Source organism: Scyliorhinus torazame, chromosome 8, assembly GCF_047496885.1.
Source record: "Scyliorhinus torazame isolate Kashiwa2021f chromosome 8, sScyTor2.1, whole genome shotgun sequence".
Classification (NCBI taxonomy): domain Eukaryota; kingdom Metazoa; phylum Chordata; class Chondrichthyes; order Carcharhiniformes; family Scyliorhinidae; genus Scyliorhinus; species Scyliorhinus torazame.
Genome location: NC_092714.1, coordinates 179,628,615 through 179,642,566, shown reverse-complemented (window position 1 = coordinate 179,642,566; position 13,952 = coordinate 179,628,615). Strand labels below are relative to the sequence as shown.

General features: G+C 44.9%; 1 protein-coding gene across 7 annotated transcripts in view; it reads right to left on the bottom strand.

Annotated features, from left to right (window-relative positions):
• Positions 1 to 4,922: 4,922 nt before the first annotated feature.
• Positions 4,923 to 13,952, bottom strand: part of LOC140428279 (engulfment and cell motility protein 2) — a 292,926-nt gene continuing 283,896 nt past the window's right edge. For all 7 annotated transcript variants that reach the window (XM_072514575.1, XM_072514578.1, XM_072514577.1 and 4 more), the window contains one exon: positions 4,923 to 8,220. In XM_072514575.1, the coding sequence (XP_072370676.1) occupies positions 8,020 to 8,220 (201 nt within the window). In that variant the 3' untranslated portion in view covers positions 4,923 to 8,019. The remainder of the gene's footprint in view (positions 8,221 to 13,952) is intronic.

Sequence of the window (13,952 nt, the reverse complement as noted above, 5' to 3'; positions counted from 1 at the left end):
TGCCTGAGGACTGATTCTTCAGCCTTTTTTTTGCCTCTCTTACGGGGGTGGTGCAGTTGGGAAAAGTGACAGTATTGAAGATCTAGATATTCTCCTCCGATGAGTGATGTTGAAGAGTTACCAGACGAGGGGTGTGTCGAATAAGGGGCATTCTTCAGATCTGAAGGTCACGTGTGGTGCAGGAGGGAAAAAGATGGTGGAGAGACCGGTCGCGTTGTTTTTTTTTCGTAAAAATAAATTTTAGAGTACCCAATTCTTTTTTTCCAATTATGGGGCAATTTAACGTGGTCAATCCACCTAGCCTGCACATCTTTGGGTTGTGGGGAAAAACCCACGCAAACATGGGGAGAATGTGCAAGCTCCACACGGACAGTGACCCAGAGCCAGGATCAAACCTGGGACCTTAGCGCCGTGAGGCTGAAAAAAAAAGGCCGAAGAATCAGTCCTCAGGCAGGAGCCACCATATTTGTGACCACTCACTTTATGGCCACCACCACAAGCAGTGGCACGGAGAAGGCTTTTGATCGGGTGGAGTGGGCGTATTTGTTCGAGATGTTGGGGAGGTTCAAGCAGGGGTTTGTGGATCGAGTCCGGTTGCTGAATAAGGCGCCAGTGGCAAGTGTGCGGATGAACCGAGTTCGGCATACTTTGGGTTACACCATGAGATGAGAAGGGGTGCCCGCTCTCCCTGCTGCTTTTCACCTTGGTGATAGAGCAATTGGCAATGATGCTTAGGGCATCGAGGAACTGAGTGTGGGGGAGTGGGTTCAAGCATAGGGGTTTCATTATACGCAGATGTTCTGCTATTATATGTTTTGGTTGCATCGGGGAGATCATGGAGATTTTGAGGGAATTTGGCCGGTTTTTGGTGTATAAATTGAATATGGGAAAGAGTGAGGTGTTCCCCATCAATGTTACGGGGCAGGAAAGGAGATATGGGGAGTTGTCATTCAGGGTGGCGAGGTATACAGGTGGTGTGGAGTTGGGCCCAGCTGCCTGGGTTAAATTTGGCTCGATTGGTGGAGGGGATGAAGGTGAATTTTAAGAGGTGGGATGTTTTGCCATTGTCACTCGCGGGGCGGATGCAGACAGGTTTAATGAAAGTGCTGCCTAGGTTTCTGCTCTGTTTTTCAGAACCTCCCCATCTTTGTCCCTAGATTGTTTTTCACAAAAGTTAATGGGTTGATCTCGGGATACGTGTGGGCAGAAAAGGCCCGAGGGTGCGGGGAGGGGGTAGAGGGCGGGGGGGGGGGGTTGCTGGCATCGCCAAATTTGATGAATTATTACTGGGCTGCAAACATTGTGCTGGTGAGGAAATGGGCCGTGGAGGAGAGGTTGGTTTAAGGACCGGTGGAGGTGGCATTGTGTCGGGGAACATGCTTGAGGGCTTTGTTGTTGGCGCCACTGCGGTTCTCACCGGCTAGATATTCCGTTAGTCTCGTGGTGTCGGCTCTGTGGGGGCAGTGTAGGCAGAATTTGAGGTCAGAGGACATGTCATTGTGGGCGCCTATTTGTGACAACCATAGATTTGTGCCGGTGGAACTGAATGCGAGGTTCCGATGGTGGACTTGTTTATAGGTTCAGATTTGTGGGGCTGGAGAAGTTGTTTGAGTTGGCGAAGGGGAATGGTTTTGGGTATGTGCAGGTTTGGGACTTTGTGAGGCGAGAGATGCCATCTTTCCCAGGGTTGTGGCCTCCAGTGCAACTTGATAAGCTTCTGTCAGAGGACGAAATAGGGGAGGGGAAGGTTTTGAATCTTTACAAGGACCTGATGGAGTGGGAGGGCACCGCGCGATGTTAAGCGCAAGTGGGAGGAACAGTTGGGAGAGGAGCTGGGACATGGGCTGAGGCTTTGCAGAGGGTGAATGTGTCCTCGTCATGTGTAGCGTTAAGCCTCATCATGTTTAAAGAGTGGGTGCATAGGGCCCACATGACGGTGACGAGGATAAGCAGGTTTTTTGAGGGGCGGATGGCAGGTGAGGACAGTGCACCGGTGGCCTACGAACCATGTCCACATGTTTTGGGCGTGTCCAAGACTGAGGACGTTCTGGCAGGGGTTCTCGGATGTTATGTCTGAGGTTCTGGGGCTGAGGCTAGCCCCGAGTCCAGAGGTGGCGGTGTTGGGAGACCCGGGAGTACGCGGGGTTGGGGGGGGGGGGGCGCGTCAGGGAGAATGAAAGAGAGAAAAAGAGGCCGATGAATTTGCCTTTGCCTCCCTGATAGCCTGGAAACCGATTCTGTTGTGTTGGAGGGACTCGGAACTGCCGAGGGCAGGGGTGTGGGTGAGTTACCTGGCAGAATTCCTGCTGTTGGAGAAGATTAAGGGCGCTCTGCAGGTGTTGGTGGAAGGGCTCACTCAGAGGTGGATACCGTTCATTGATTTCTTCAAGAGGGTTGAGGGGTCAGTGAGGGGTGGATAGTGTGTCGGTGATTGGGGGTCAGTGTCAGAAGGGTTGTTGGGTGGGTTGACATGATGGCCCTTTGTTGCTCTTTGGTTGTTGTTTTGATATTTTGTATATTTATATTTAGTCTTGAATAAAAATATTTTTTTAAAAGGTTAAAGGATAAGGTTGATGACCTGGAGAACCTCTAGGAGGCAGAATTTGAAGATCGGGGGGCTGCCCGAGGGCATTGAGGGAACGAGAACCACAGAATACGGGGCCAAGATGTTCGGGGGGGGGGGGCATCTTCAACTGCCCTCCTGAAGTGGAGTGGGCCACTTGGCTGGGAAGCAGCCACGGGCAGTCGTCAAATGGTATTTAGACAAGGAAAGGATTCTTGAGGTGTGCAAAGGAGACTTGTGAATGTAGCTGGGAAGGCCACACTGTCCATATCTACTGAGGTTTGTGGGCAGAGCTGGCCAAGTGAAGGGGCGGTTTCAACAAGACTTTTCAGGAGCAAGGTACAGTTTGGCATGATGTACCCAGCTCGATTGTGGGTCACGCATGGGGGAAAAGAACATTATTTCGATACGCCGGAGGAAGCGAGTAACTTTTTAAAAGGCCAGAGGACTGGGGACATTTGAGGATTTTGGGTGGGTTGACCTGCATGGCTGAGCTGTGGAATTGTGTTCAGGGCGAAGGGTGGGGGGGGGGGGGGGGTGGGTTTGTTTGTTTTAGTTTGCGGTTGTTATATTTTATTATTCACTTTGCATAGTTGTAGGGCGGGAGTCTCTCAGCTCGGGGTCGGCCGGAGAATCCCCATGACCGGCCTCCGATGTGGCCTGGCCTGCGTTCGGGGCCCACCGATCGGCAGGCCGGCCTCTCCAGCTGGGGACCTCCTTTCTTCCGCGCCGGCCTCTGTAGCCCTGCGCCATGTTGCGTTGGGGCCGGCGCGTTGAAGGGAGCCACTGTGCATGTGCGTGTTGGCACCGGTGCCACTGCGCATGCGCGGATCCCGCGGTGCCCAGTTCACAACAGGATCAGCAGCTGGAGGGACGTGAACGCTCGAGTGCCATGCTAGCCCCCTCCCTGTAGGAGCCAGAATTGCGGATCCTGAGGCTGTGTTGATGCCGTTGAGAAACGTGACGGCGTTTCCGACGGCGTCAACACTTAGCCTCAGGATCACAGAATCCCACCCGTTTTGTAATATCTGCTGCTGCGTAAGGGGTTAGGCATTGGGGGTATTGAACACGTGTTGTTATCAATCATAGAATCCCTACAGTGCAGGTTATTCGGCCCATTGAGTCCACTCCGACCCTCTGAAAGAGCACCCCACCTAGGCCCACCACCCCGCCCAGCCCCACCTAATCGTTGGACGCGAAGATCAATTTCTACCATGGCCAATCTACCTGGTATGGTGGAGTGCGTGGAGAGATGGGGGAGGGGAGATGGGGATGAAGGAGTTTGGTGGTACGTGTTTGGTGTAGGGTGGGGGCGGGGGGAATATATGGGCCGTTTTAGAAATGAAGTTTGTTGTCAGCTTCAGGAGGGGTCACCCTGCTAGCAAAAATGCTGGTTAACAGAACTGAGGGGGGGGGGGGGGCAGCATTGTGGGTGAGTGACCTGCCGCAATTGTTGCATCTGGAGAAGATAAAATTTGCGATTAGGGTGTCAGAGGAGGGGTTCTACTTGAGGTGGAGGCGGTTTATCTCCTTCAAGAGCTGGTAAACGTCAGCGGGGAGGGGGGAGGTCATTTTGTTTTATTCACTTTTTATTTTATATTGGTTATAAAGCAGGTGATGTGGATTGTTAAGGTGGAGGGGTGATTTTTAGTGGTTATTGTATGCAGACGGTTGTAATATGTGTTTTGTATATAAAATGAAAATATCCTGAATAAAAATATTTTAAAGATAAGTTTAAATAGCAATGGAGATGGAGGGGAACTGGGCGAATGAGGGTTTGGGGCTCAAGTGATAGATGATCCTGAGGCGGATTAACATGTTTCTAATAAATGTGGCCTAACAAAGGCATAGTATCCTTGGGTATCAAGCCAATCCCAAGGATGATGACGTTGCAAAACAGAGAGTCAGGACTGATGGAACTTTCACATTTGCCAATAAGCCCTTGCAGTCAAATCACAACTTCACTGGTTCCTTTTGTACTCACGGGATTTGTGGGTCACTGGCTGGGTCAGCATTTTTTGCCCATCCCTAATTGCCCTTGAACCGAATGGCTTGCTCGACCATTACAGAAGGCATTTGGGAAACAACCACTTTGCTGTGGGTTTAGAGTCCCATATAAGCCAGACCAGGCAAGGATGGCAGATTTCCTTACCTGAATCTTCAGTGAACCAGATGGGTTTTTATGACACCTTTAGACTTTTCATTCAAATTTCACCATCTGTCGTGGTGGGAGTCGAACTCAGGTCTCCTGAGCATTAACACTGGTTCAGTGACAATACCACAGCCTCCCTGTTCATCAGTGCAAAGACCTCAGGGTTATTTAGTTATCCCAGTTTTCAGTACAAAAATGAAGATTCAATACAGCAGGATTGTTCTCTTTATTGTGTAAATATTACCATTTCATCTTTTAAATCTTATCAGCCATTATAACACTGACCAATTAACAGTACGACAAACAAATATTCTCCCAAATGACATTAAAAATAGCTTCACACATAAACCCCAGTAGGGATCACTCATCTGGGATTGTTACAATGGAATGATCAAAATATATTGTTAAAATATTTTTGATGTTAATAAATTTAGATTTTAAAAACTGTGGGAGCCTTTCGACTTCAAACGCCTGGGGAGAGTCAAGTTTAATTTAGAAAATGATGTTCACCGACACCCAAAGGAGGTCACTTCCATTTTCGGCAGGATCCTTATAGAAGATTATTCTGGCTTCCCACCTGATCAGCAGGGACCTTAAGTGATCTCCACAAATGTTCCTACTAACCCAAAAGTGATTGCAGCCTGAACACAATGGATTGGCAAGCACGGAACCACACCGTCCAGACATCAGAGTTAGTAGCAACATTGGAAAAGGGAACTTATTTTTCAAAATGGTGGACTGTTTCCTGAAAAAGCAAGTGCTAGAACAACTTGTACTTAAGCTCACAACAGTTGGGTAACTGCAATTCATTCTTGTACTTAGCCAAAAGCCATAACAGGGTGAACGCATACATTTCTCGGTTGGTTTTGGAGGGGTGAGGCAGAGAGAGCATCTTTTTGATCCGTCCAATGCATATTTCATCGAGTCAAGAACATTTCAGTGTTTTCCAAATAGAATAACTCTTGCACTGACTCGATTTCAAGCAACTTTCTTCTTTTAAATATTTGCAGTTTTTCCTTTACATCTCTTTTCCTTTTACACTATTGATTATGTTTATTAGAATACCAGATCTTGCAGATCGTCATTCACCCAAGAGGACATTATTCCGCTATTTACTGCACTGGAATCAATTATTTTAAAATCTAATGCATAGTTATTTCGGGAGCAAAAATTATTCAATCAGAATCCAATGATACTCTGAGGGAACAATGGAACCTAATTAAAATTCAATCTATTTTATAGTTACTTAAAAGGCACAATTTCCTGTATTTGTTTACGTGGAAACCTCTTCCTAGTGTATAATTTAAATGTCCTTTGATAGGGTTGCAGGTTCTGATTTAGTTTGATGTTACATTGCCTTCTACCCAGCTGACCTATAATCTACTCCTCAGCGGGTAACAATAATACATTAGTGCAACATTTTTTTAAGTGTTGAGAAATATAAATGTTGCATTCTGAAGCTTCTGACTCACTCCCAAACTATCCAAGTTTTGTAAATATAAAAACATGTTTCTCAATAAAATGCCTCATGTGTCAAGTGTAAACTGCCTTTAAGATTTCTGGAAAGTGCAATCTTAACCTTCAATCAACAAAGACTGTAAATCTGAAGCACCATGTTCTCAGTTAGAAAACCATGGGTAAGTTCGGGTACGAGGTGAAGTTGTCTGCACTGCTGCCAATACTGTACATCTCATTATGTTTTCCCTTTAATTATCAATTATCACCACACCAAGTAAAAAAAAAATACACGAAGCAACAGTACAAAGTTTTGAAGTGACGCAAATTGTGCCATTTGCTCCAGATAATTCAACTTCTGCCATGTCATAATTAAACAGCGGAAACATAGTCACTTATTTTAAATATGTGCAGCAAAGAGACTTTTGTTTTGGTCACAATAAAACACAGGTTTGCTATTGAGAGGACGATAACCCCATATGTTGATAATATTACCTTAGATTAATAATACTTGTGGATACAAAGGAAGCTCTATAACTGATAACTATGTATTATTAATGGATAGCTTAGATACAGCAACATTGGAGCCTTTCTCATTACAAGGCTGAAAAGCAGAGTCAGACTTCATTGACAAAGTGACCATTGGTTTCAGTATTTAATAATCTAGTTGATTCAAGTACCTGTTTAAAATTGGTGCCCTCACCTTCGCTATTCAAATACTCTTTGAATTCAGTGTCTGTAATCGAGACAATTCATGTACCTGTTCAGTCAGTGTCCTTACAGGGACCATTCGAGTATCTTTTGATTCAATGTCCATAAACCAAACTATTCAGGTAGATATTCTGCTCAATGCCCAAGAACTTAAATAGAAAGGTGGGAAACAAAGAGGCTACAAAGTATCTTTGCCAGAGCTCCAATGTTTTTAAAGGGGCCTAGATGAACCATAGTCTTCCAGCACCATCCTTAAATGTGCGCCTGAACTATCCAACTTATACAGTGATGGGAAAATAAGAATAAAAGTACAAGGCATAATCGCAAAAGGATGAAAGCGAAGCTCGAACACTTCATGAATGGCATTGGATTACAGCAGCGGTATATACAAACAAGTTAATGACCATTTATGGTCCACCACCTCCTCATCTGCAGAGTTGCACCTCCAGGTGCCGATGCACTTCACTTTACAACCTGCAAGCTCTGGGATGGTGCTGGATCAGAGATTCTGGGGAGGGGGTAAACTGTGATTAAAGAAGGGACTGCAGGCTTCCCTCAATCGCGTCACTGCTCAAAATTAGAGCGTTCAAAAGAATTGTAGAAATTATTCCTGGGTGAGAGCCACAAAGGCACTCAAGTATCAGAAACTGAAGGAAGCTTTCCTTGTATATATTTTCTATGACATTCACACGTACTATATACAACAGAGATTATACAAACACAGTCCACTATCCCACAATGGAACAATAGGATTGAATAACATTTGATGGATGATTGTTTGCATACAGTGAAAACGTCTACACAAGCAGGCTGGCCTACTAGAACACTAATAAATTATCAACCATCATACAAACTTCACTGTACCAAATCACATTATCCACCAAATTTTCAAACCGGTCTAACATATTAAATACAGAATTCTTTCTAAAGGGCCCAGCTGCCTGAGAACCCCCCCCCCCCCCAGAACAGAGTGGAAATGCAGCACTTTGTGCCTTGTCACTCTGCCTTTCCGCTACTTACAGCGCTTCACTCAATGGAGTAAAGTTTCTTCAACAGCTGGTTGAACAGAGTAACACTTGGCTCACTGGATGTTGCGGCGTTTTAAAAAAAATTGTGTATTGTGCTTGCAAAGTGCTGCTCAGCCATAATGATATACAAAGTCAAAGCTGCTGGGTTCTTTGGGGATGGGGGGAGGTGTCTCAGGGATCTGGATGTTCTCTAGGTCGAGCAGGCGCAGTTTCATTTCCATACTCAGTAGTGTGTCCAGGTCGTTCTTAGTCAGGTCACTGGTCATCTCTTTTCCCAGCAAGGCGTTTAGTCCATCAGTCCAGATACAGTACTGCAGGGAACACAAATGACATGTTAAAGAATTCAGAAAGCTTAAACCAAGGGGAAACTGTTTTGAGACAGCGATCTCTTTCCTGCCAATGGATCACATACAGCTTACAGAACGGGAAACAGGAAGTTGGCGGGCGTGGGTCAGTTTGTTGCCAACAATCGCTGTTCCACATGGTGCGGAGGTAATGGCACTGTGGGTCAGACCCACCTTTGGGCAGCGAACCCCTGAAGAAGTAGGGGTATGCTGACCAACTTTTATCCCTCAACCAACATCATTAAAACAGATGATCAATCCCTCAAGGCTGTTCGTGGAACCTTGCTGTAGGCAAACAGGCTACCATATTTCCTACTGTGACTTCACTTGAAAAGTACATAGTATAAAGTGCTTTGTGACGTGGAGAGATTGTAAAAGGCTGCATATAAATACAAGACTATCTTTATCTTTCATCATGACATACATTTTTCATCTCTTGAGAAGTTACGCAGAAGACATTCAAAATAAAGATTACAGAATGGAAAATCAAGCTAGCTCCAATGGTCACATTGGCATATTTGCTCAGGTAAATTTGATCTCAAGCTTTGATAAAAAGTGTATATAAATGTTGGAGTTTGCCAAAATAAAGATTAAAATAACATTCTTCAAGAGTCAGGCCTCTTAACTAGCTCCATAAAAAGTTAAGTAGTCCATTAATTGATGGCAAGTAAGCTTCCCATTCCCTCCAGCCCTTTGAAATTTCCAATTCGTTCCAGAAGTATCAAGATTCCGAGACTATGATTTTGAAATAGTATTCACCCTTGAAAATTCTCTGTTCCTAATAATAGATTCTAATAACTTCCTAACAATTGGTATTAAACTAATAGACCCACAATTTCCTAATTTATATGATTTAAAGGTCAAAGAGATAATGCTACTGGACATTTTCCAATCCAAGGGGACAATTCCTGAATCAAAAGAGATTTTTTTCTCATAGTCCCTATTTGTAGCTCCTACAATTTCCATCGAGAGTCTCCCTTTGCTGTTCTTTAGATCTCTTATAGTCTTTGTCTTCACCGTCTTTTATTTTAGGTTTATATTATCTCTTACTTCCCTTTCTGACCAATTTGTTTAATTATACAAGTATAGCTCTTGCCCTTTGTGGGTATTTAGGTCTACCAAATACTTCGAACACCTCCCAATGCACATCTGCACTTCCATCTGTTAATAGTTTTGCCCATTCGACCAGTGTCAAACTTTTGCTTCATCCCTCCAAAGTCAACACTGTTAGATTATTAAATAATTCAGACTCATTAGTTACCTCTAAAATGGCCTGCTCCCTTGTTGGTTCACAAACACATTGTTTTGTGTCAAATCTCAAATGCATTCAAAAGATTCATTACGTTTGGAACTTGAGCTATGTGAATATTTAAGTTTCCTATTATTAGCTCTTTGGTTTTTACAACAAGCTTCTCTAAAGTTTATGGATTCTATGACTTTATCACTATTTATCAAGTCTGTAGACAACTTCCAAATTCTTGCATGCATTTGACCCATCATGCATGTGCTCGGTCTCAAAGAGCTAACAATTAGTCGCACTCCTCATTCTTTACCTATAGCTCTGAAAATCTTTCCTTTTTAAAAGAAATTTCCAATTAAGGGCAATTTAGTGCACCAATTCACCTACCCTGCACAACTTTTGGTTGTGGGAGTGCAACCCACACAGATATAGGGAGAATGTACAAACTCCACACGGACAGTGACTCGGGGCCGGGATCGAACCCAGGTTCCCGATGCCGTGAGGCAGCAGTGCTAACCACTGTGACTGTGCCACCTTGCCGCCTTCTTTTCTTTTTAAATAGAGATCAATTTTCCTTTCCAAAGTTACTATTGGATTGCTTCAACCATCTTTACAGGCTGTGCAATTCCAAATCATAACTTGCTGAATAGAAATTCCTCCTAGTTTCCCCCTGGCTTTTTCTGATGGTTAGCGGTTCTCTGGTCACCAACCCTCCTGCCAGTGGAAACGGTTTCTCCCCATTTATTCTAGCAAAACTCAAAATGATTTTGAAATAATCGAAATCTTTCCTTTAACTTTTCCTCTCAGCTTCTCTAGTCTTTCATCCCAGGTGCCATTCTAATAAATCTCTCTCTCTCTCTCCCCCCTCCCCCCCAAGCAAATTTCACCTTCTCCAGGGCCAAGACTCCAGCAGGTTCCCCTGCCACGCCGAGGCACAAGGTAGAGAAGCTGACCTTCACCCCAACAAGAATCGCCTACGAACAATCAGCGAGGCGAAGGCTAAGACATCTGGCCCGCACCTGTCTGCAACTCCGGCCGATCCAACACCCCAAATATGGCTTCCAGGGGACTGGGTTCCTCATCAACATGCAGAACCCCTGAAATGGTGCTGGAAACAGCGCTCCAAAACCTTTCCAGCTTCCAGGACCAAAGGATATGTTCGCACATTGCTCACAGATAACCTCCACCCCCACAAACAGCTGGCCCATCCTCGACTTTGTCAGGTGCGCTTTGCACACCACCTTCAACTGCATCAGCCCCAGCCTCGCATACAAGTTCGAGGCATTCACCCTCCGCAGCACCTCCCACCACAATCCTCCCCCCCACCCCCCCCCGCCCGACTGCCATCCCCTCTGCAGCACCACCTTCCCCGATCGTACAAGTAAAGAAATCGGCCTATACACCGCCTTGAAAAACACCTTAGGCAAAAAGACCGGCAGGCACTGAAACAGAAACAAGAATCGCGGTAAAATGTTCGGCACTGCCTGCACCTGGCCCGCCAGCGACAGAGGAAGATTCGACAAATCAGCCTTCATCCTCCCCACCAAGCTAGAGAAATTAAACTTCCGAAGACCTTAGCCAGTGATTTATAAAAAATATAACATTCTTGTTTTTATAATTTATTTATAAATCCAATGATCTGGTATGTCTTTGTGGAAAAAACAACTTAATCTTTCCTGCCACCCTCAAACATTATGTGTGTGAATGCCAAGTCTCTGTTCATGGCTCTTCTCTCTCTTTGCGTATCATGCCCTAGGAGGGCATTGGTGACCATGGACCTCCATCTTAACCTTGCTCTGGAGACATGGACCATCTCCATTGGTGGTACATTCATCCAGTTTGCGAGACTTTTTAGAAAGATTGTGCTGGTCCACCTTGATCTCTTTTACTGTCGATCTTTCCCATTAGCATCAGATTTTCAAATCATGATCATGGTCAGCAGAGTTCTTTTAATCTCGGATTTTACCAGCATCTCTTCATTAGTAGCGTGAGAGATGCAAAAATATCATCATTAATCACCTCAAACTCCTGAAGACTTTCTGTAATAGTGAGCATTTTTCTTTGACATAAGCGTTAAATTTTTTGCCTGATCCTATTGTGCCACCATTTTTGTTTCAACCGATGTTCCCATTTAAAATTTATATTGCCTCTAATTTTCCCTGCCAAAATGCATTGCATTACACTTCTTTGCATTACATTACATCTGCCATGTGTCTATCCATCTACAGACTGGGTGTGGAGAGGATGTTTCCTCTTGTGAGAGAATCTAGATTTTGGGGTCACTGTTTAAAATTAAGGGGTTGCCCACTTAAATCAGTGATGAGAAGTTCTTTTCTCGCAGAGGGTCACGAGTCTATGGAACTCTCCTCTTCAAATGGCAGTGGAAATAGAGCCTTTGAATATTTTTAAGGCAGGGCTAGATAGATTCTTGATAAGCAAAGAGGAATGAAAGGTCATTGGGGGTAGGCAGGAATGTGGGGTTGAGCTTACAATCGGATCAGCCATGATCTTATTGAATGACAGAACAGGCTCGAGGGGCCGAGTGGCCACGCCTGCTCCTAATTAGAATGTTTCTATTTCACCAGTTGGCTAGTGTTCTCATGGGGTCTGGCTATCTGCCCCCTCCCCTCCACTATTACAAAACATTTTCAAGCTTTGTGACAGCTACAAACTTTGAGAAAATGCCCCCTAGCCAAATGCAAGGATTTATTTTCTCTCTCAAAGTTCTGCCTTCCCAACTTTGCCATGTACAAGCCTAACTCAATATACACCGCAGGGGGTTCTATTTAAACAGATGGTGGGACAAGAATAAACAGTAATTGATGACAATTATCCTCCTTAGCATTTAACTGTCCCATAATCATGGCAGTAATCCAGCTTTCCCTATTTTTACCATTCTGTCTTCCACACTGCTAATCACATCCTTATCATTCTGCACCTTTCAGTGTGTCATGCTCCACAGCCACTGCTTTCTGCCTCTCCATCCCATCAAGGTGGGAAGGATAAAGCAGAATAGGCAAATCTCAAATGTTAATACCTACTTGTGCAAAGCAGCAGATAATGGGTTTCATAGAATGTTCAAAAGCATTAATTTGCATGGAAAAGATGGGGGAGTGCGAGGTGATCCACTTCGTACCGGGGAAAGATGAATCAGAGTGCGTTTTAAATAGGAAGAAAACTAGTAACTTTAGAGGAGCAGTGAGATTTTGGGTCTATGCAGAAAACTCACTAAAAACGAACGGCTGGGCATTAAGAACACTTTACAAAAAGGCCAATAAATGGTGCAATCAGGATTGGAACTCCGGTTTCCAATCTCTCTGGCCAATCTTCCGATGGAGGATCCTGTAAAATTCACTCAGTACAGGAACAGCAAAACCAATCTGTGCAGAAGCCAAGCTCCTGTTTACAGCACTGGCTGCTATATTTTCGTAAGAGTTTAAATGCCTCAAAGCTTCTCAGTGTGTTAATGAATGAGTGAATGGGTGAATGTGCAGGTGTGTAAGTGGATGAGGCAAGTGCCTAAATTGGTAGGGTGGCAGCTGGGAAAGGAGATAGGTGGGCAGGGTGATGAGGTCAGGTTGGGGGTCGGGGGAGATTAGGGGGTGGGGAATCAGGTGGTGGGGGCTAGTCAGGTTAGATTGGGTGTGGGCCAGCAGGGAAAGAGTCAGTAGTCAGGGGGTTGAGGGGGTCAGTTGCATAGATACCCAGGAGTTAGACTTGGACTTTGTTGTCGTAACATTTTTCAGGGCAACTATTCAGGTAAATAAGTCAGAACAGTCCGGAGTCTTCGACTGATTCAGAGTTGGAGACTTTTTCAGAGGGCACGGGGGGAGCAGGAGAATTGCCCATTGGAAGTTCAAACTTCCCAGGCAATTCCCACGGAGTCAGCAGGCCAGGACGTTCGAGACGCATCCCCAGTTGTACATCTGGTTTCCAGATGACCCAGAGTTCAGAATATCTGGGCCAAAGTTGATTTTTTCCCTCAAGGGACTGTAATAAAAAGAGATGGGAGCTCTGGTTGGATCTCAATTGGAGTACCACACTCAGTTCTGGGCACAACACCTCGAGAGGGTTTACCAGAATTATAATAGGGCTAAAAGGGTTAAATTATGAGTCTTGTATTCCCTTGAATCCAGAAGATTAAACATACAAAATGTATGATTCAGAAGGGGCTCATTTGGCCCATTGTGTCTGCCAGCTGACAAGGAGACATCTGGTTATGCCACTTTCCAGCTCTTACTCTGTAGCCCTGTTGGTTACAGCACTTCAAGTGCATATTAAATATGATGAACATTTTTGCTTCTACCACCCTTTCAAGGCAGTGAATTCCAGGCCCTCTCCAAGTGACAAAAATATCTCCTCAACACCTCTAATCTTTCTGCCAGTTACTTTACAACTATGCCACATGGTTACGGACTTCTCTGCTAATGGGGATATCCAACTCATCTAGGCCTTTCAG